The sequence below is a fragment of the Ornithorhynchus anatinus genome, chromosome X4 (genome assembly GCF_004115215.2).
Source record: "Ornithorhynchus anatinus isolate Pmale09 chromosome X4, mOrnAna1.pri.v4, whole genome shotgun sequence".
NCBI lineage: Eukaryota > Metazoa > Chordata > Mammalia > Monotremata > Ornithorhynchidae > Ornithorhynchus > Ornithorhynchus anatinus.
In genome coordinates this window covers 2525999-2546153 of record NC_041752.1, presented here as the reverse complement: position 1 = coordinate 2546153, position 20155 = coordinate 2525999, and the positions used below count along the sequence as shown (strand labels likewise).

The 20155-nt window shown below is 51.6% G+C and overlaps 1 protein-coding gene across 2 annotated transcripts in view; it reads left to right on the top strand.

Annotated features, from left to right (window-relative positions):
• WNT5B (Wnt family member 5B) overlaps positions 1-19851 on the top strand; it is a 52510-nt gene extending 32659 nt beyond the window's left edge. For both annotated transcript variants that reach the window (XM_029054405.1, XM_029054406.2), the window contains 4 exons: positions 8769-8908; positions 9543-9790; positions 14397-14689; positions 19374-19851. In XM_029054405.1, coding sequence (XP_028910238.1) covers positions 8823-8908; positions 9543-9790; positions 14397-14689; positions 19374-19832 — 1086 coding nt within the window. In that variant the 5' untranslated portion in view covers positions 8769-8822 and the 3' untranslated portion in view covers positions 19833-19851. The remainder of the gene's footprint in view (positions 1-8768; positions 8909-9542; positions 9791-14396; positions 14690-19373) is intronic.
• The last annotated feature ends 304 nt before the right edge of the window (positions 19852-20155 follow it).

Here is a 20155-nt window from a genome sequence, read left to right as displayed (position 1 = left end):
GACGCCCACAATGCCCATGCTTTGGAGCACTTTTAGTCTAGTGAATTTTGTGCCCATGTCAGAAAGGAACGAGGTCTTGGACCTGGGAGCTGGACTCCACAAATGACCTCTCCCCTGGTTGAACGGAGTCTACTTGGCCTTCGGCACCTCAGTTTTCCCATCTAGTTGTGATTATTTGTTAGGCACTTACTGTGGGTCGAGCACTGTACTAAATGCTGGGGTAGATACAGTATATGCAGATTGGACACAGCCCTGTCCCACGTGAGGCTCACAGTCTAAGAAGGAGGAAGAATCCCCATTTTACAGATGAGGCAACTGAGGCCCAGAGAAGTTAAGTGACTTGCCCCAGGTCACCCAGAAGTTCCCTCATCTGTCAAATGGGGATGAAGACTGTGAGCCTCATGGAGGACATGGACTGTGTCCAACCTGATTATCTTGTCCTTATCCCAGTGTTTAATACAGTGCCTGGTACATAGTAAGTGCTTAACAAATACTGTAAAAAAACCCCAGTAAAGACTGCAGTGATTCCCAGTTTCCTCTCCAGAGCTGTGAGATGCAGAAGAGAGGAGCTCAGGGAGCTTCCAGCTTTTTGGAGCTGACAAATCACTCCCGAAATCTTCACTGAAGCTTCCTGCCTGTGCGGCTGTAGGAGGGGGAAGGGGGAAGAGAGGGGAAGGAGGAACCAGCTGAGCGGAAGGAAATTCTTCTCTTGGCATGTTTTGGCTGCCGGAGCTGCCACTGCTTGTTTTCTACTGACCCACATTTCTGGAGCGAGCCTCAGAAAGCTGCTTCCGAGCCTTGGGTAAAGGCAGGTTCTAAACCTCCCTTCCTCCAGTATTCGTTCTTTTGGGGTCCACCTGCTCCCTTTTTTTTAAATAGATATTTGTTAAGCGCTTACTATTTGCCAGGCACTATACTAAGCGCTGGGGTAGACGCAAGCTAATCAGGTTAGACACAGTCTATGTCCCCCTTGAGGCTCCCAGTCTTCATCCCCATTTTCCAGCTGAGGGAACTGAGGCCCAGAGAAGTGAAGTGACTTGCCCGGGCACACCCAGCAGACAAGGGGCCGAGCCAAAATGAGAGGTCATGGGTTCTAATCCCGACTCCACCACTTGTCAGCTGTGTGACTTTGGGCAAGTCACTTCACTTCTCTGGACCTCTGTTATGTCATCTGTAAAATGGGGAAGAAGACTGTGAGCCCCACATGGGACAACCTGATCACCTCGTATCCCCCTTCCAGCGCTTAGAACAGTGCTTGGCACATAATAAGCACTTAACAAATGTCATTTTTAAATAGAAAATAAATAAATAAAACCCAGGTCCTTCTGACTCCCGGGCCCATGCGCTATCCACTAGGCCAAACGTCTTCTCCAGGGTCCGTTCCAGCTTCTGGTGGTTTAAGGATCCTGAGACCTTTGGATTGACAGTGCTGTGTAAATAAAGCATCTGGTTATCCTAATATTAATATAGCCTTGGGGATAAATACAGAGGTCTACCAGCCCAACTCTTCCCTCAGGAAAACCTTTAGGCTGTGCGCCTCGTCTGGGGCAGGTACTGTGACCAATGTGATTATCAAGTGCTCAGTTCAGTCGTTCAGTGGTATTTATTGAGCGCTTACTGTGTGCAGAGCACTGTACTAACTGCTTGGAAAGTACCAAGTCCAACAGTAGTTAGACTGTAGTTGAGTGTTTGGTACCGAGTAAGCACTGGGAAAATACCACAATTATGATTATTGTTATTATTGTTATCGCAGTACTGTTATTATTATTAGGGCAATACCTAGAGGGTTAACTATGTAAAATAGAAGCATTCTTTATTATTTGCCTGACACATATCTTTAGTAGCACCCAGATAAAAAGGCAAGGGATTTCCCAGGCCTTTCCCCAGATCTATTTCGTACCAACCAATCAATCAGTGGTTTTTACTGAGCACTTACTGTGTGCATAGCACTGTACATAACGCTTGGGAGAGTACAATATGACAATATAACCGAGTTGGTAGACACGTTCCCTTCCCACAGAGAGCTTAGAGTTTAGAGGGGGAGAAACATACAAATATAAATAAATTGCAGATGTGGACATAAGTGCTGTCCTTTGCAGCTGCATAATTCCATTCTTCAACCCCCACACATAGTCTTTTTTCAGGTTTTTTTTAAAAGCTAAGTGAAAACAAGTTCTTGGCGCGGTAGAGGACAGGGTCAGAAGACTCATCAAATCTGACTTAGTTTCCTCTTCTTTGGGATAGTCTATGTTAGGAGTTTTGCCAGGTTTCATCCCCAAGGGCTCTTCTTGTCTCTGGTTGTTACAGTAAAAAACGGAATGAGGATTAGTGTGGCAATTAGAAGTGATATAGCCTAGTGGATAAAGGATGGGCCTGGGAGTCAGAAAGACCTGGGTTCTAATCCCTGCTCTACCCCTTGTCTGCTAGGTGACTTTGGGCAAGTCACGTTACTTCTCTGGGCCTCAGTTCCCTCATCTGGAAAATGGGGATTAAGACTGGGAGCCCCAAGCGGGACACGGACTGTGTCCAACCTGGTTAGCTTGTGTTTACCCCAGAGTTTAGTATATTGCCTAGCATACAGTAAGTGCTTAATAAATTCCATAAAAAAGGTACATTTCAATAATAATAATTGAGAAGCAGCGTGGCGCAGTGGAAAGAGCACGGGCTTTGGAGTCAGGGTTCATGAGTTCGAATCCCAGCTCTGCCATTTGTCAGCTGTGTGACTGTGGGCAAGTCACTTAACTTCTCTGTGCCTCAGTTCCCTCATCTGTAAAATGGGGATTAAGACTGTGAGCCCCACGTGGGACAACCTGATTCCCCTGTGTCTATCCCAGCGCTTAGAACAGTGCTGTGCACATAGTAAGCGCTTAACAAATACCAACATTATTAATTGTGTTAAATGCTGTCCATATGCCAAGCACTGTTCTAAATCCTGCGGTAGATTCGAGTTAATTGGATTGGACACAGTCGAAATAGAAGGGAGAACAGATATTGAATGTGCATTTACAGATGAGGAAATTGAGGCCCAGAGAAGTTCAGCAACTTGCCCAAAATCACGCAGAAAGCAAGTGGGAAGCAGTATGGCCTAGTGGAAAGATGACAGGTCTGGGAGTCAAGGACCTGGATTTTAATCTCGGCTCTGTCGTTGCCTGCTGTGTGGTCTTGGATAAGTCACTTCACTTTTTCAATCAATCGGTCATTTTACTGAGGGCTTATTCTATGCGGAGCCCCATGCTGAGCACTTGGGAGCCCTTCTCTGGGCCTCAGTTTCCTCACCTATAAAATGGAAATTAAAAATCTGTTCTCCCTCTACTTAGATTGTGAGCCCAATGTGGGACAGGGATGGTGTCTGATCTGATTATACCTACCTCAGCCCTTTGTCCGTAATAAGGACTAAACAAATACCTGCTAACGTAATTTATTTTAATATCTGTCCCCTGCTAAATTGTAAGTTCTTTGAGGGCAGAGATCACGGTTTACTAACTCCATTGTATTCTCCCTGACAGTCTGGTGCTCTGAGCAACAGTAAACTGGAAACTCCGTGAGGGCAGGAATCATGTTTACTATCTCTGTTGGGCTCTCCCCGATGCTCAGTTTAGTGCTCTGCCCAAGGGCATTCAGTTATGCAATTGATTGTTTGACCGAAGTCCACCGTTGGAGAATTCTTGTCCAGAATACATGTTTGCAGGACACAGCGTCCAGAGATCTGAGATTTGGAGGGCAGAATATTTATCGGTGGAAATCTCTGAGCAATTTGCAAAGAATTTAACTGAATTACAGTTCAGTTCCCAGCATAACTAAGCTCCCTCCCAGCCCCTGGGTGTGTGTTGAAAGTTGTTAGGAGACCCTTGCTTTGCCAGGATGTTCCTGACCCTGAAATCCAGTTTTAAATTGCAGATTCTGTGACTGCCTGACAGGGTCACTGAGGGAGTTTGGTCGGAGGTGCGGGGATGGGGTGGGGGGATGGGGGATGGGGTAGGGGGGGTCTGGAAGGGCAGTAGTCTAAGATCATTATTATTTCTGGGTTGGTTTCTAGGTGTGACCGTGCCTGTTGAGGAGGGGGAGGTGTGGGATCTGACACCATTTCCTGATTTTCGGCAGGTATGGGGTCTCAAGCCCCAGGCTGCTAGGGAACTCAGAGTTTTCCAAAGACTTGTGTTAGAGACTTGGAGCGTTTTCCTCCCACCCCCCACCCCTTCCACTCCCCCTACTTGGTCAGTCATCATCAAGGAAGCGCCATGGAGGGAGAGAGCACCTGGGGACAGTCAGACAGTCATATTTATTGAGCACTTGCTGTGTGCAGAGCACTGTACTAAATGCTTGGGAGAGCACAATGTAACAAGAGAACAGACATTCCCTGCCCACAACGAGCTTACAGTCTAGAGAGGGCAGGCAGACATTAATATAAATAAATGACAGGAGACACAGACTCCTCAGAGAAAGGAGAGGATTCCAGACTAATCCGTGGGCAAGCAGTTTCCCTTATTATTAATAACAAGAATGATAATAAAAAAGTGGTGTTCATTCAGTAGTATTTATTGAGCGCTTACTACGTGCAGAGCACTGTACTAAGCGCTTGGAATGTACAAATAGGCAACAGATAGAGACAGTCCCTGCCCTTTGACGGGCTTACAGTCTAATCGGGGGAGACGGGCAGACAAGAACAATGGCAATAAATAGTCTTAAGAGGCACTGTATTAAGTGCTGAGGTAGAAGATAATCGGGATAACCATGGGGTTCACAGTCCTAATTGTAACTGAGGCACAGAGAAGTAAAGTGATTTGCCCAAAGTTATGCAGCAGAAATATGGCAGAGATGGAATTAGAACCCAGCTCCTCCTGACCCCCCTGCCCATGCTGTATTCACCAGGCCACACTGCTTCAATGATTATTCAATGTTTTTATAGAGGGAGTGCCGGCCTCAGAGGGAGTATCCCAGCTTGGCAGCTGGGAAGGGTGGTTGTGGGAATCCAGAACTCTCCTCATTCCCGTTAGATGTTTTCGAAGTCCCTGGCTTCTCCCGGTGCCCGGAGAAGACACCAAGCATCAAGCTGTAAAACCCACTAGAGCGCCAGGCTGTGCTTTCCCTGCTGTCGGGCATGTTGGGTGATGCCGTCTGTCCGGATGACTTCCGGGTGGGAAAAGAACTTTCCATCCATCCATGGTATTTATTGAGCCCTTACTGTGTGTAGAGCACTGAGTGAAGCGCTTGGGAGAGTACACTACAACACGGTTGGTAGAAACTGTCCCTTTCCACAAGGAGCTTACTGTTTTCCTCCTCACCTCCCACAGGGCAGGTGGAAGGAGAATATCAGATGTCTTATCTCCAACTGATGACTTCCTATCCCCCACTGGTTCCTGGATTCTTCCTAGATAGGGCAACTGCCCTCAATCAATCAGTGGTATTTACTGAGCACTGTACTAAGCGCTGGGGAAAATACAATGTGACAGAGCTGGTAGATGTGTTCCTTGACCCCAAGGGGCCTACAGTCTAGAAGGGAAGTCAGGAATTAAAATAAATTATGGATATGGACATATAAGGGCTGTGGAGCTGAGAGCAGGGTGAATATTATTTTTTTAAAAAATTTACTTTATTGTGTGCTTGAAGGGGGCAGATCCAGGTGTATCATGAAGAAGGGAGAGGGACTAGGGGAAATGAGCGCTAAATTGGGCCTCTTGGAGGAGATGTAAATTGAGGAGTATTTTGAAGTTGGGGAGAATTGGTGGCCTGTCTTTTATGGAGGGGAAGGGAGCTTTGTGCCTCAGTTTCCTTATCTGTCAAATGGGGGTGAAATACCTGTTCTGCCCACCCCCTTCCCCTGCCCCACAACACTTGTGTGTATTTATTATTCTATTTGTTTTATTAATGATGTGTATTTATCTATGATTCTATTTATCTATTTTGATGCTATTGATGCCTATCTACTTGTTTTGTTTCGTTGTCTGTCTCCCCCTTTTAGACTGTGAGCCTGTTGTTGGGTAGGGATTGTCTCTATCTGTTGCCGAATTGTACTTTCCAAGCACTTAGTACAGTGTTCTGAACACAGTAAGCGCTTAATAAATACGATTGAGTGAGTGAATGAATGAATGAAGGAAGGAAGGAAGGAATGTGGGAGAGTCACTGTGTCCGAGCTGATTGTTCCTACTCTACTGCTTATCACAGTGCCTGGTGCACTGAGAAGCAGCATGGCTTAGTGGAAAGACTGTCAGTCACAGGACCTGGATTCTAAACCCAGCTCTGCCACTTGTCTGCTGCGTGACCTTGTGCAAATCACTTACATTCTCCGGGCCTCAGTTCCCGGATCTGCAAAATGGGGATTCAGTACCTGGTCCCCCTTATACTTAGACTGTGAGTCCCTTGTGGGACCCGATTATTCCCATCCATCTACCCCCAGTGCTTAGTACAGTGCTTGACACATAGTAAACCCTTAACAAATACCATGGTCATTATTATAGCAAGCACATGACAAATATGTCAATTATTATTATCCACATAGGAGAGACCTGGGGGGGTGGTTGGGAGCAGAGAGTGAAACCGGGAGTTCTGCTCACGGTTATTATTAATGACAGTTAATAATTGTGGCATTTAAGTGCTTACTCTGTGTACTAGTGCTGGGGTGGATATAAGAGAATCAGACACAATCAGTCGTTATTTATTGAGCACTTACAGTGTGCAGAGCACTGTACTTAAGTGCTTGGGAGAGGACAGTGTAACAATAAACAGACACACTCCCTGCCCACAATAAGCTTACATTTTAGAGGGGGAGGCAGACATTAATATAAATAGATAAATTACAGATAAGGACGTAGTGTGGGGCTGGGAGGGGGAATGAATAAAGGTGTGTCCCAACCCAGGTTCCTTTCCTAGGCTTTGAGCCTGAGGGTCTTAGGCCGACCAAAGACCTCCGAAACTCAGACTCTCCTCCCCTGTATCAGGGATGACAAGGGAGGTGGGGTGGAGAGAGAGCAGGTTAAGCGCTTAGAACAGCGCTCTGCACACAGTAAGTGCTCAGTAAATATGATTGAGGTTGGAAGGAGAAGGAGAATATACCGGTAGCCCGTGGGTTTGGGGTGAAGGGATTGGGTGACCCCCAGGGTTGGAGAGGAGTGGGAGTCGGGGAGGAAGCAGATGGATCCCGGCTCCGCCAGTTGTCTGCTGTGCGACCTTGGGCAAGTCACGTAACTTCTCTGGGCCTCAATTCCCTCATCTGGAAAATGGGGATTAAGCCCGGGAGCCCCACTTGGGGCAAACTGCTTACCTCGTATCTACTCCCAATGCTTCGAACAGTGCTCGGCCCATGGTAAGGGCTTAAGAAACACCGTCATTATCGTGTGACATTGGGCAAGTCACTTCACTTCTCCGTGTTTCAGTTCCCTCATGGGGATTCAGACTGTGAGCCCCACGTGGCACAACTTGATGGCCTTGCATCTACCTCCGGGCCTTAGAACAGTGCTTGGCACATAGTAAGGCTTAACAGATGACATTTTCATTATTATTATTATTATTATTATTATTATGGAACGAGAGGGAGGGCCAAGGGGCGGGTTTGGAGAGGCGGCTCAGGTCCTGGACGCCCCCCCCCCCCGACCGTCCCCCCTCCCTCCCACCAGGGGCTCGGTGGGTGGGGTCGAGGATGTTTGGACAAGGAGACCCTTTGAAGCTTTTTTGTCCTGTCCCTCTCCCCGCTGGACCTGGTTCCCCTCCCATCCATAAAGCCATCAGAGTCTGGTGCCAGCGCTATCTCTTCCCCATCTCCAGCGGTTCCAGGGCCTGCCTTCTCAGGGAGGGGGGACAAGGGGGGCGGATTTATTGGGGAGGGGGAGAGTCGTTGGTCCGGCCACTTCCGAGGGGGCCCCCCGTGCATGACAAAGATGAAGGGGGCTGGGCCCTTTGATCTGTCCCTCCGTCCCTCTGGCCGGCCGGGCCCGCGGGACCCCCCGACACCTGCCCGGGGGCGACCCCGCCCCAGCCGAGACCCCCGGGAGGAGCCCCCGGCCCCGGGGGGAGGGCGGAGAGGGGGAGGGGGCTGCCTGCGGCCTCCTCTCCGGCCTCCGAGGCCTGCAAGGCCCCCTCCGGACCCCCGGACCCCGACAGAGCCGGCCGCATCCCCCCGCCCCGACCGGGGCCTCAACCGACCCAGCCCCACGCCCACCTGGGAGGTCAGGACACGGGCCGCCGGACACGGGGCACCGGGGGAGCCGAGGATGGACGGGGCTACCTGAGTGGACAGCGACAGAGGGGTGGGAGCGGACAATGGAGGCGGCCGGACAGAGGCCCAGGGCAGGGCAGGGGATGGTGGAGGTGGGCCTGAGGGCCAGGGTTGGTCCACAGCCGGGTGGGCTGGGGCTGGGCCTGGTCATGGTCCTGGGGCTGGTCCTGAGGCTGGGGCTGGAGCTGGGGATGGTTCTGGTCCTGGGGCTGGGGCTGGTCCTGGTCCTGGTCCTGGGGCTGGAGCTGGGGATGATTCTAGTCCTGGGGCTGGAGCTGGGGATGGTCCTGAGCCTGGGGCTGGGGCTGGTTCTGGTCCTGGGGCTGGAGATGGTCCTGAGCCTGGGGCTGGTCCTGGGAAGGCTGTGGAGTGGGATGGGGGCGGGGAGACAGCCGGGGGGCTGCTTCTCCCCGACCCCTCTCCCCCACCCCCCAGCCCCGGGTGGGGGGTCGCTCAGCCCGCCCCTCCTCCTTGCCCCGGGGCCCTCCGGACTCGCCAAATTGCCGGTCGCCCATTGGACTGACCCTCACCTCCCCCCTCCCCCCGTCCCGCCGCCCAGGGAGCCCCTCCGTGGGGGTCGCCGGCCCCGGGACTCTGCTCCGCCAAGCCCACCATGCCCGGGATGCTGCTGCTGCTGCTGCTGACCACTGCCCTGCTCTCCAGCTGTGTCCAGCTCCTGGCCGGAGCCCACTCCTGGTGGTGAGAAACACCCCCCACCCCGCCCCCTGTAGCTACCTCTCACGAGCCCCCCTCGGGTGGGACTGTCTCTGGGTGTCTGTGTCTCTGGGCGTGTGCATGCATTCATCTGAATGCCTCTGTGCCTGTCTCGGGGTGCATTGGTGTGTCTCAGTGAACCGGTATCTCTCTCTCTGGGTGTGGGTTTGTGGGCCTGTGTGTGTCGTTAGTGTGGGCACTGTGGGTCATTAGTGTGGACTGTGGACTGTGGACTGGGTGTGGGTTTGTGTGTCTGTTGTACACCCATGTAAGGGGGATCCTGGAGCTAAAGGATTCCAGGGAATGAAAGGATGCGACCCTCTCCCTCCCTCCAACCTCCACCAGTCCCCCTTCCCGCCTCCCAACGGGGTCCAGCCCTGCTGGGGGGACCTGGTCTCTGCGGGCCCCCCTGCCCTCCAAGGCCAGATGCTCTCCCACCAGGCCCCAGCTCCTACCCTACACCAGCCCCAATTCCCACCTCACATGGAGCAAGCAGGGAGGTGGGGAGGCTGGGTGACCTGAGACCATGGGAAAGCAGGGAACGAGGCCGGGCAGGGCAGGGCAGGGCACATCCTCAAGCTTCCCTCTTTCCACCCACCCTGGCGCCGGGCTCCCTCAGGTCTCTGGCGATGAACCCTGTGCAGCGCCCCGAGCTGTTCATCATCGGCGCCCAGCCCGTGTGCAGTCAGCTCCCGGGGCTCTCCCCCGGCCAGAGGAAACTATGTCAGCTGTACCAAGAGCACATGGCCTATATCGGCGAGGGGGCCAAGATGGGCATCAAGGAATGCCAGTATCAGTTCCGGCAGCGGCGGTGGAACTGCAGCACTGTAGACAACGCCTCCGTCTTTGGGAGGGTCATGCAGATCGGTAAGTGGTTGGGGGGGCTGGACCCTGGGGACCATCGAACAAGCCAGCAGGGAGAAACTGACAGCTGGGGTGCTGCTATGCTTGTACCCTTATCTCTGGGACTGGGATTGCCTCTACTAGCTTTATTGTTAATAATAATAATAATAATAATGGTATTTGTTAAATGCTTACTATGTGCCGAGGGCTGTTTTAAGCTCTGGGGTAGATACAAGTTTATAAGGTTGTCCCACTTGGGGCTCACAATCTTAATCCCCATTTTACAGATGAGGTAACTGAGGCACAGAGAAGTTAAGTGACTTGCTCAAAGTCACACAGCTGACAAGTGGTGGAGATGGGATTAGAACCCACGACCTCTGACTCCCAAGCCTGTGCTCTTTCCACTAAGCTACGCCGCTTCCATGGCTTACAAGAGTGCTCAGTCCAATGCTCTGCACATACTAGACTGGAAGGCAGTCAGTCAAGCATATTTATTGAGCACTTACTGTCTGCAGAGCACTGTACTAAGCGCTTGGGAGAGGACACTATAGCCATAAGCAGACACATTCCCTGTCAGCTTCTTGAGGGCAAGGGATCGTGTCTACTTACTCTACTGTCCTCTTCCAAGTTCTCAGCCCCCTGCTCTGCGCACAGTAAAATGAAAATTTCTCCAAGACAGGGATTGTATCTGCTTAGTCTCAGTAGTAAGTGCTCAAAAGTAATAATAATAACCATGCTTTTTTTAAGCGCTTACTATGTGCCAGGCATGGTCTTAGGCGCTGGGTCTCTATCTGTTGCTGAATTGTACATTCCAAGTGCTCTGCACATAGTAAGTGCTCAATAAATATTATTGAATGAATGAATACAAGCAAATTGGGTTGGACACAATCCCTGTCCCCCATGGGGCTCACAGCCTTAATCCCCATTTTACAAATGAGGGAACTGAGGCACAAAGAAGTGAAGTGACCTACCCAGGCCACAGAGCAGACAAGTGGCGGAGCTGGGATTAGAACACAGGTCCTTCTGACTCCCAGGCCCTCGCTCTATCCACTAGCCCATTAATCATATTTATTGAATACTTACTGTATGCAGAGTACTGTAATAATAATGGTATTTGTTAAGCACTTACTATGTGGTCAAGGACTCTTCTAAATGTTGGGGAAGGAACAAGATAATGAAGTCAGACAATCCCTGTCCCACGTGGGGCTCACAATCAAAGTAGGAGGATGAACTGGCCTGGAATCCCCATTTTCCAGGAGAGGTTAACTGAGGCACAGAATAGTTAAGCGACTCACCCAAGGTCACACGCTTGGGAGAGTACATTGTAAAAGAGATTGACTGTGTGATTTCAGGATGCAGTTTGGCTGGCACTCACCTGCCCCGTTCCCCGTTCCCCTCAACCCCCCACAAACGCGCGCACACACACGCATTTTCTGCCGACAGGTAGGCCGAAAGCCCTGAGGGGGGGGTCAGACTGGGAAGACCCTCTTGTCCAGCCCAACGCCCTCCCCCACCCTCTCCAGACGCCAGCGCTGACCCCTCCCGCCTCTGGTTAGGGATGCTTTGACGAGGCCCTTGGCTGGAGGTGTGACTCAGAAACTGATTGTCCTGGGTCCTTTTGAAATGCAGCGGTCTCTCCCTGGCAAGAAACCGAGAAATCCGGCCTCATTCTGATGTGTGCAGCACCCAGGACCATAAAGGGGAGGGGGAGGTGTTAAAGAGACGGCCCCATCCCTGCTCTCACCGTCCCCCCGACCCCCACCCCACCCATCCCCCAGGACTGTTAGCATCAACATAACCTGGGGCCACCCAGACTACAGGGGAATTTGGTGACTGTTAGTCGGGGAGGAGGGGTTAGCGGTGGTTGTTGGAGTCCTTGTTGACGGCTCATCTGTAAAATGGGGACTAAGTCTCTGAACCCCAAGTGTGCCCAGTCCCATGATCTCCTATCTGCCCCAGAGCTTCGTGCTGGGCTCGGAACATAGTAAGCGCTTAACAAACACTGCGATTATTATTATTATCATCCCAAAAGAGTGGATTTGGGAGCCGGTGATTTTCCTATTTGTAGAGATTCTGGGGGATCCTTTGTCATTCCTTGCTCCCTCTGATCCACCCCTCTTCTACATTTACCATCTGAGGCTTCTCCTCCGTCCCCCGGCCCTGAGTTGTCTGGCGGTGAGAGGGGAAGGTCGGGGGAGTCTATTCCTCAAAGAGAAGAATTGGACCTTGGGAAGAATGGAGCAAGCTCCTCTATCCCCGTTCTTCAGAGAGGGAGAGCTATCACCCCCCAAATCCAATGCCAGGATGATTAGAACGATTCCCTGGACCAACCCTGGGAACGCTCTCCCCCTCTAGCTGTCTGCTGTGTGGTCCTGGGCAAGTCACTTCACTTCTCTGGACCTCAATTCCCTCATCTGTCAAATGGGGATTAAATTTCTGTTCTCCCTCCTCCTTAGACAGTGAGCCCGCTGTAAGGCAGGGACCGTGTCCAACCTAATTAGCCTGTATCTACCCCATTGCTTAAAACATTGCTTTCCACATAGTAAGGGTTTAACAAGTAGTATTATTATTTTGTGACAAGCAGCAGCGTGACGTAGTGGGACTGGGAGTCAGAGGACCTTGGTTCTTACCCCAGCTCAGCCAACTCCCTGTTGGTTGACCGTGGGCAAGTCACTTCATGTCTCTGTACCTCAGTTTCCTCATCTGTAAAATGGAGATTTAAAAACTTGTTGTTCTTCTTATGTAGACTGTGAGACCTAGGTGGGATGGGGACTGCATCTGGCCTGATGATTCAGTAGCAGAAATTATTATTATTATTACTACCATTAATACTTAAGTGCTTACTATGTACCAGGTATTGTACTAAGCACTGGGATAGATACAAGATCATTGGGTTGGTCAGAGTTCCTGTCTCTCATGGAGCTGACAGTCTTAGTCTCCATTTTACAGATGAGGAAACTGAGGCGCAGAGGAGTGAAGTTACTTGTCCAAAGTCGTCATACTACAGATAAGTGGCAGAGCCGGGATTAGAACCCAGGTTCTTCTGACGCCCCCGCTCGTGCTGTATCCACTGGGCCATGCTGCTTCTATCCAGGAGGCTGGGTTTGCCCTAGGATGCTGTGACGGGAAGCTACCAGGGGACAGAGTGCTGCACGGAGACCCCTGGGACGCCCCCTCCCCAACATCCCTCCCCTCAATCCCTCCCTTTCCCTCTCTTCCCAGCTGGCTAGGAGACTCCCTAGATTCTCTCTTTTCCTCTTTTTTCCTTGGACTCTCTCATCCTCATCCTGACCAGAGTGCGGCCTCAGTGTGGCTTGGCCGAGTTTGTGGAAAATAACTAGAGGCCCTGATTTTTCATTCCCTCCTTGATCAAGTGGGAGGTCACCTCTCTCTCTTTCTCTCTCGACTGAATCTCTGCTGGCCTCCAAGTCCCTTCCAAGGACAGATTTTAGAATCTTGAATATGTGAGAGAAAGCAGCGTGGCCTAGTGGAAAGAGCCCAGGCCTGGGAGTCAGAGGACCTGGCTTCTAATCCCGGCTCTGCCGCTGGCCTGCTGTTTGACCTTGTGTGAATCATTTAACCTCTCTGTGCCTCAGTTTCCTCATCTGTAAAATGAGGATTCAATACCTTTTGTCCCTCCTACTTAGACTAGGAGCCCTAAGTGGGATGGTGATTGTGTCCTACCTGATTTTTTGATTTGATCTTAGCATTGCCCCAGAGTCACCCAGAACATTCTGGGAGAAGGGAACCGCTGGTATACAGTAAGGAGTCGCATGAGCGTCTGGTGGGGAGAGACCAGGCTGCTGTCGCTCTTACTAATGCTCTCAGTCAGTCAAAGGTATTTATTGAGTGCGTACTGTGTGCAGAGCACTGTACTAGGCGCTTGGGAGAGGACAGTAGAACAAGATAACAGACACACTCCCTGCCCACAACGAACTTACAGTCTAGAGGGAGAGACAGACATTAATAGAAATAAATCAATGGCAGATATGGACAGAACTGCTGTGGGGCTGGGAGAGCGGGGATGAATGAAGGGAGCAAGTCAGGGTGACGCAGAAAGGCTTGGGAGAGGAGGAAAGGAGGGCTTAGTCAGGGAAGGCCTCTTGGAGGAGATGGGACTTTAATAAGGCTTTGAAGGCAACAGTCATCGTCTGTTGGCTGTGAGGAGGGAGGGCGTTCCAGGCCAGAGGCAGGACGGGGGCGAGAGGTAGACGAGATGAAGGTACAGTGAGAAGGTTGGCATCAGAGGAACGAAGTGTGCGGGGTGCTGGGTTGGAGTAGAAGAGTAATGAGGTGAGGTAGGAGGCGGCAAGGGGATTGACTGCTTTAAAGCCAATGGCGAGGAGTTTTTGGTTAACGCGGAGGTGGATGGGCAACCACTGGAGGTTCTGGAGGAGTGGGGAGATGTGGCCTGAATGTTATAGTACAAAAAAGATCTGAGTGAAGTATGGACTGGAGGTAGGGAGATCAGAACACTGCTGTTCTTACTAACGCTCTATGTCAGTCGTCTTTATCGAGTGCTTACAGCAGGTGGATCCCTATGCTAAGCACTTGGGAGACTCCAACAGGACAATAGTACAGACGTATTTCCTGCCCACAACAAACTGACAGCTCTGGTTCTTCCCGCCAGGCAGCCGCGAGACGGCGTTCACCTACGCCGTGAGCGCAGCCGGGGTGGTGAATGCCATCAGCCGGGCCTGCCGCGAGGGCGAGCTGTCCACCTGCGGGTGCAGCCGGACCGCCCGCCCCAAGGACCTGCCCCGTGACTGGCTGTGGGGCGGTTGTGGGGACAACGTGGACTACGGCTACCGCTTCGCCAAGGAGTTTGTGGACGCCCGGGAGCGGGAGAAGAATTTCGCCAAGGGCTCGGAGGAGCAGGGCCGGGTCCTCATGAACCTGCAGAATAATGAGGCCGGACGCAGGGTAAGATGGCCGCCACCACCCTTCCCTCCCCCACTCCTCTGCCCCAACGAGGCCCCTGGGACCACCAGGTCCTGCAGATCGGACAGCCCAGTTTTTTTGTGTTTTTTAAAAAATGGTGTTAATCATTCATTCAGTCCAGTCATATCTACTCAGGGCTTACTGTGTGCCGAACACTGCACTAAGCGCTTGGGAGATCACGATAGAACAATAGACACATTCCCTGCCCACAATGAGCTCACAGTCTAGAGTCAATCATATTTATTAAGGGCCTACTGTGTGCAGAGAATTGTACTAAGCACTTGGGAGAACACAGTAGAACAATAAACACACATTCCGTGCCCACAGTGAGCTTACAGTCTAAAGGGGGAGACAGACATTAATAGAAATAAATAAGTGTTGGGGGGCTGGGATGGGGGGTGAATAAAGGGAACAAGTCAAGGTGATGCAGAATAGAATGGGAGAAGTGTTAGTTAAGCACTTACTATATGCCGGGCACCGTTCTGAGTGCCGGAGAGATACAAGGTAATGAAGTTGCATACAGTCCCTGTCCTATGTGGGGCTCCCAGTCTTCTTCCCCATTTTGCAGATGAGGAAACTAAGGCCTAGAAAAGTGAAGTAATTTACCCAAGATATCCCACCTGGCAAGTGGCGAAGCCAGGATTAGAACCCAGGTCCTTCTGACTGCCAGGTTCTTTGCTTTAGCCACTAGGCAACGCTGCTTCTCATTGCTTGCTCCTCTCCCCAGTTTTCCCACCCATCAAACTCACCTTTCATTCAATAGTATTTATTGAGCGCTTACTATGTGCAGAGCACTGTACTAAGCGCTTGGGATGAACAAGTCGGCAACAGATAGAGACAGTCCCTGCCGTTTGACGGGCTTACGGTCTAATCGGGGGAGATGGACAGACGAGAACAATGGCAATAAATAGAGTCAAGGGGAAGAACATCTCATAAAAACAATGGCAACTAAATAGAATCGAGGCGATGTACAATTCATTAACAAAATAAATAGGGTAATGGAAATATATACAGTTGAGCGGACGAGTACGGTGCTGTGGGGAGGGGAAGGGAGAGGTGGAGGAGCAGAGGGAAAGGGGGAAAAGAGGGTTTAGCTGCGGAGAGGTGAAGGGGGTGTGGTAGAGGGAGAAGGGAGCTCAGTCTGGGAAGGCCTCTCGGAGGTGAGTTTTAAGTAGGGTTTTGAAGAGGGGAAGAGAATCAGTTTGGCGGAGGTGAGGAGGGAGGGCGTTCCAGGACCGCGGGAGGACGTGGCCCAGGGGTCGACGGTGGGATAGGCGAGACCGAGGGACGGTGAGGAGGTGGGCAGCAGAGGAGCGGAGCGTGCGGGGTGGGTGGTAGAAAGAGAGAAGGGAGGAGAGGTAGGAAGGGGCAAGGTGATGGAGAGCCTTGAAGCCTAGAGTGAGGCTTCACCTCCTTCACCCTGCTCTCTCACTCTCCTCTGGGATGCTCAGGGAGACAGAGAAAGAGAGTCATCAGAGACAGCCAGGAGGGAGGGTAGCGAATGCCTACCCTCTCTGCATCTGGGTGGGGCGGAAGAGTGATGATGATGATGGTATTTGTTAAGTGCTTACTATGTGCCAAGCACTGTTCTAAGCATACAAGGTAATCAGGTTGTCCCGCTTGGGAAAGCAGAGGTGGCCTAATGGAAAGAGTCCCGGTCTGGACCTCCAAGGACCTGCATTCTAATCCCAGCTCCACCCCTTGCCTGCTGGATGACCTTGATCAACTCCCTTTCCTTCTCTGGGGCTCAGTTTCCCCTCTGTAAAATGGTCTCCCGCCTCCTTGGGCTGTGGTATCCAAGGGGAATTGATGTGAGCCCCGAGTGGGACAGGGACTGTGTCTGTGTCTGCTCTGATTGGATTGGATCTACCCCGGCGCTTGGCACAGTGCTTGGCAGATGGTAACGCTTGAAAAATACTATTATTATTAATAATAATATCATCATCATTATTATTATTGTAAGGTCTTTGCCTTGGAAAGCTATAGGCGGTTTTTCTTTCTGCCTCCACTCCCTGTTGCAGCCAGACCTAGAAGGCTCTTTCCCAAGACCCCCAACTCTCTCCTTCCTCTTGTCTGGACATGGCTAAGGCTGTGGGGGGGAGGGGGGAAGGGGAAATCTTTCCACCTTCAGGCTTGTCCCCCCCCACCTTTTATTGCCCTAATTGTTTATTTGTTTGCAGGGCGTTGTTATCTCAGCAGGCCCTTCCCCTCAGTCCACTGGCTCCCCTCCCACCCCCTCTTCCCTTATCTCTCCCTCCTTACCACCCGCCCCCCAGACTGCTTCCCCCACCGCCCCTCTAGGAGACGATGGGGAATTTTCCAACCTGATTCTGACTTCTGAATGTACCGAGCAAAGTTCTAAGCACTGAGGTAAGGCTTAGAACAGTGCTTGGCACATAGTAAGTGCTTAACAAATACCATTATTGTTATTATTACAAGATAATCAGGTTGGACACGGCCCCTGACCCGTAATGGGGCTCACAGTCTAGGGAGTGGGATGAAATCATCAGGTCTCTCAGGTCCTTGACTTTCCCTGCACACCCCATCAACCCCAACCCCCAGAGCTTGGAGAGAAAGCCTCAAGGACCCCCTCCCCATCCCCCGTCCTTCCTTGGAAACATTTGGGGAAGGGGCTTTGCCTTGGAACCGCAGTTAGAGATGGAAATTGGATCCGGGTGTCTCCCTCCCAGAAGTGTCCAGAGGACCTGAAGGCCGGAAGATTTTTCCAGTCAGAAGAGTTGGGTTCCCATACGCCACTGGGGCTTAATTGTTTTGGCGGAAACCAGGGAGAGCTTTGGGGGCTCCCAAAAGCCTGAGCAATTGACCTTTGCCCCTCTCTCCTCCAGGAGAAGCCCATCCTCTCTGGTCACTCTGGAATCTCCCTTCACTGAATTTTGTCTCCCATCTTGCAACCCCCCGTCTCCCCCAGGACATCTCCAAACCAAGCCTCCTGCCCTAGTGTTTACTCTCCTAAGGAGATGCTTATCCACTTCCCTCCCTGGATCACTTTAGAGTCGAGGTCCACAGCCTTTTGAGCCCTTTAATGCCTTCTTAGGGGCCACTAAGGGAAGACCATTTCCACTCAGAGAGGAATGCAGAACTAGAGGCCTAGACAAAATGGATTGGTCCAGAACCGCAATTAGCGACCCAGGGTGGAAAGTGTGGATTCCTTTATGTCTTGTGCCTGGAGCGCACGGGGAGATCTGAGGGTGGGGGAGTAGGAGACATTTTGGCTTCTGAAAGACTTTATATCCTCCCTGAAAAACAGCAGCTGTAATCGTGAAGACGTTTATTGAACCCTCCTGGCTGCGGAGCAGTGTGCTCTAGTGTTCGAGGAGTTTGTCAGAATAAGCAGACCTGATCCTTGTCCTCAAGAAGTTCCCAATCTAGCTAGGGTGGGTGGGCCAGAGGGTGAGAAAGCCACAAAAACAAATTACAGGAAGGAAGAAGCGGTAGAGTATGAAGGAATTTTTTTTTAATGGCATTTGTTAAGCATTTACAATGTGCCGTCAAGCACCAACCGTAGATACGAGGTAATCGGGCAGAATACACTCTCCGTCTCCCGTGGGGCTCACAATCTAAGTAGGAGGGAGGACAGGTATTGAATTCCCATTTTGCAGTCAAGGAAACTGAGGCGTTGAGGAGTAAAGTCCACAGTCACATAGCATAAAGGAATGAATGTAAACCTCTGTGGGTCGGAGGCTTTCAGTGCTCAGGTAGGGGATTAGAAATGGATCCAAAAAGGCCTTCTCTTAATAACGTTAATTGTGGTGTTTATTAAGCCCTTGCTCTGTGCCAAGCACTGGGGTAGATATAATGCAATCAGATTAGCCACAGTCCCTGTTCCATAAGGGGCTAAAATCTACAGCAGCGTGGCTCAGTGGAAAGAACCCGGCCTTGGGAGTCAGAGGTCATGGGTTTGAAACCCGGCTCTGCCACTTGTCAGCTGTGTGACTGTGGGCAAGTCACTTAACCTCTCTGTGCCTCAGTTACCTCATCTGTAAAATGAGAACTAAGACCGTGAGCTTCACGAGGGACAACCTGATTCCCTGTATCTACCCCAGCGCTAAGAACAGTGCTCTGCACATATTAAGTGCTTAACAAATACCAACATTATTATTATTACAGGGGAAAGGAGAGCAGGTATATCGCCCCCATTTTACAGATGAGGAAACCGAGGTCCAGAGAAACTTGCCCTCTCTCCCCGCCTTCAAAGCCTTATTGAAGGCCCATCTCCTCCATGAAGCCTTCCCTAAGCCCCCCTTTCTTCTTCTCCCACTCCCTCCTGCATCGCCCTGCCTGGCTCCCGTCGTTCACCCACGCCACCCAGCTCCACAGCATTTATGTCCGTCTCTGTGACATTTCATTTATTCATTCAATAGTATTGAGCGCTTACTATGTGCAGAACATTCAGTAGTATTTATTGAGTGCTTACTATGTGCAGTGCACTGTACTAAGCGCTTGGAATGGACAATTCGGCAACAGATAGAGACAATCCCTGCCCATTGACGGGTTTACGTTCCAGTCACGTCCATCTCCCCCTCTCGACGGTAAACTCGGGCCGGCAGAGATTGCATCTGTTATATCGTTCCGGTGGATCGTCCCAAGCGCTCCATCCGCCGCTCCGCGCCCGGTGAGCGCTAAATACGATTGCCCTCTCGCGCAGGCCGTGTACAAGATGGCAGACGTGGCCTGCAAGTGCCACGGCGTCTCGGGCTCCTGCAGCCTGAAGACCTGCTGGTTGCAGCTGGCCGAGTTCCGCAAGGTCGGGGACCAGCTGAAGGAGAAATACGACAGCGCGGCCGCCATGCGCATCACCCGCCGGGGCCGGCTGGAGCTGGTCAACAGCCGCTTCAACCCGCCCACCCCCGAAGACCTGGTCTACGTGGAGCCCAGCCCCGACTACTGCCGCCGCAACGAAACCACCGGCTCGCTGGGCACCCAGGGCCGGCTGTGCAACAAGACGTCGGACGGCATGGACGGCTGCGAGCTCATGTGCTGCGGCCGGGGCTACGACCAGTTCAAGAGCGTCCAGGTGGAACGCTGCCACTGCAAATTCCACTGGTGCTGCTTTGTCAAGTGCAAAAAGTGCACAGAGATCATCGATCAGTACGTCTGTAAATAACCCCTCTCCCCCCCCGCCCCCCCGCCCCCTTGGGTGCCCTCTTTCCCACCCCCTCCCCCCCAAAGGCTTTATTATATAAATCTATAAATATATTTTATATTTGTATAAATAAATAGATGGATGATAACTAATTCAAAGACGAAAAACGAAAGGGAGAACTTATTTAAGAGGGGCCGGAGGGAGGCAGGAGGGGGGCCGGGTGGGGGGCGTACGGCCTGAGCCCCAGGAGCCAGGGAGGCAGATGGAAGGAGGTGGGACGGGGGTCTCCTGTCAGTCCCCACCTGTTCCCCCCGGCCACAGACACGCCCGCAAACACACACACA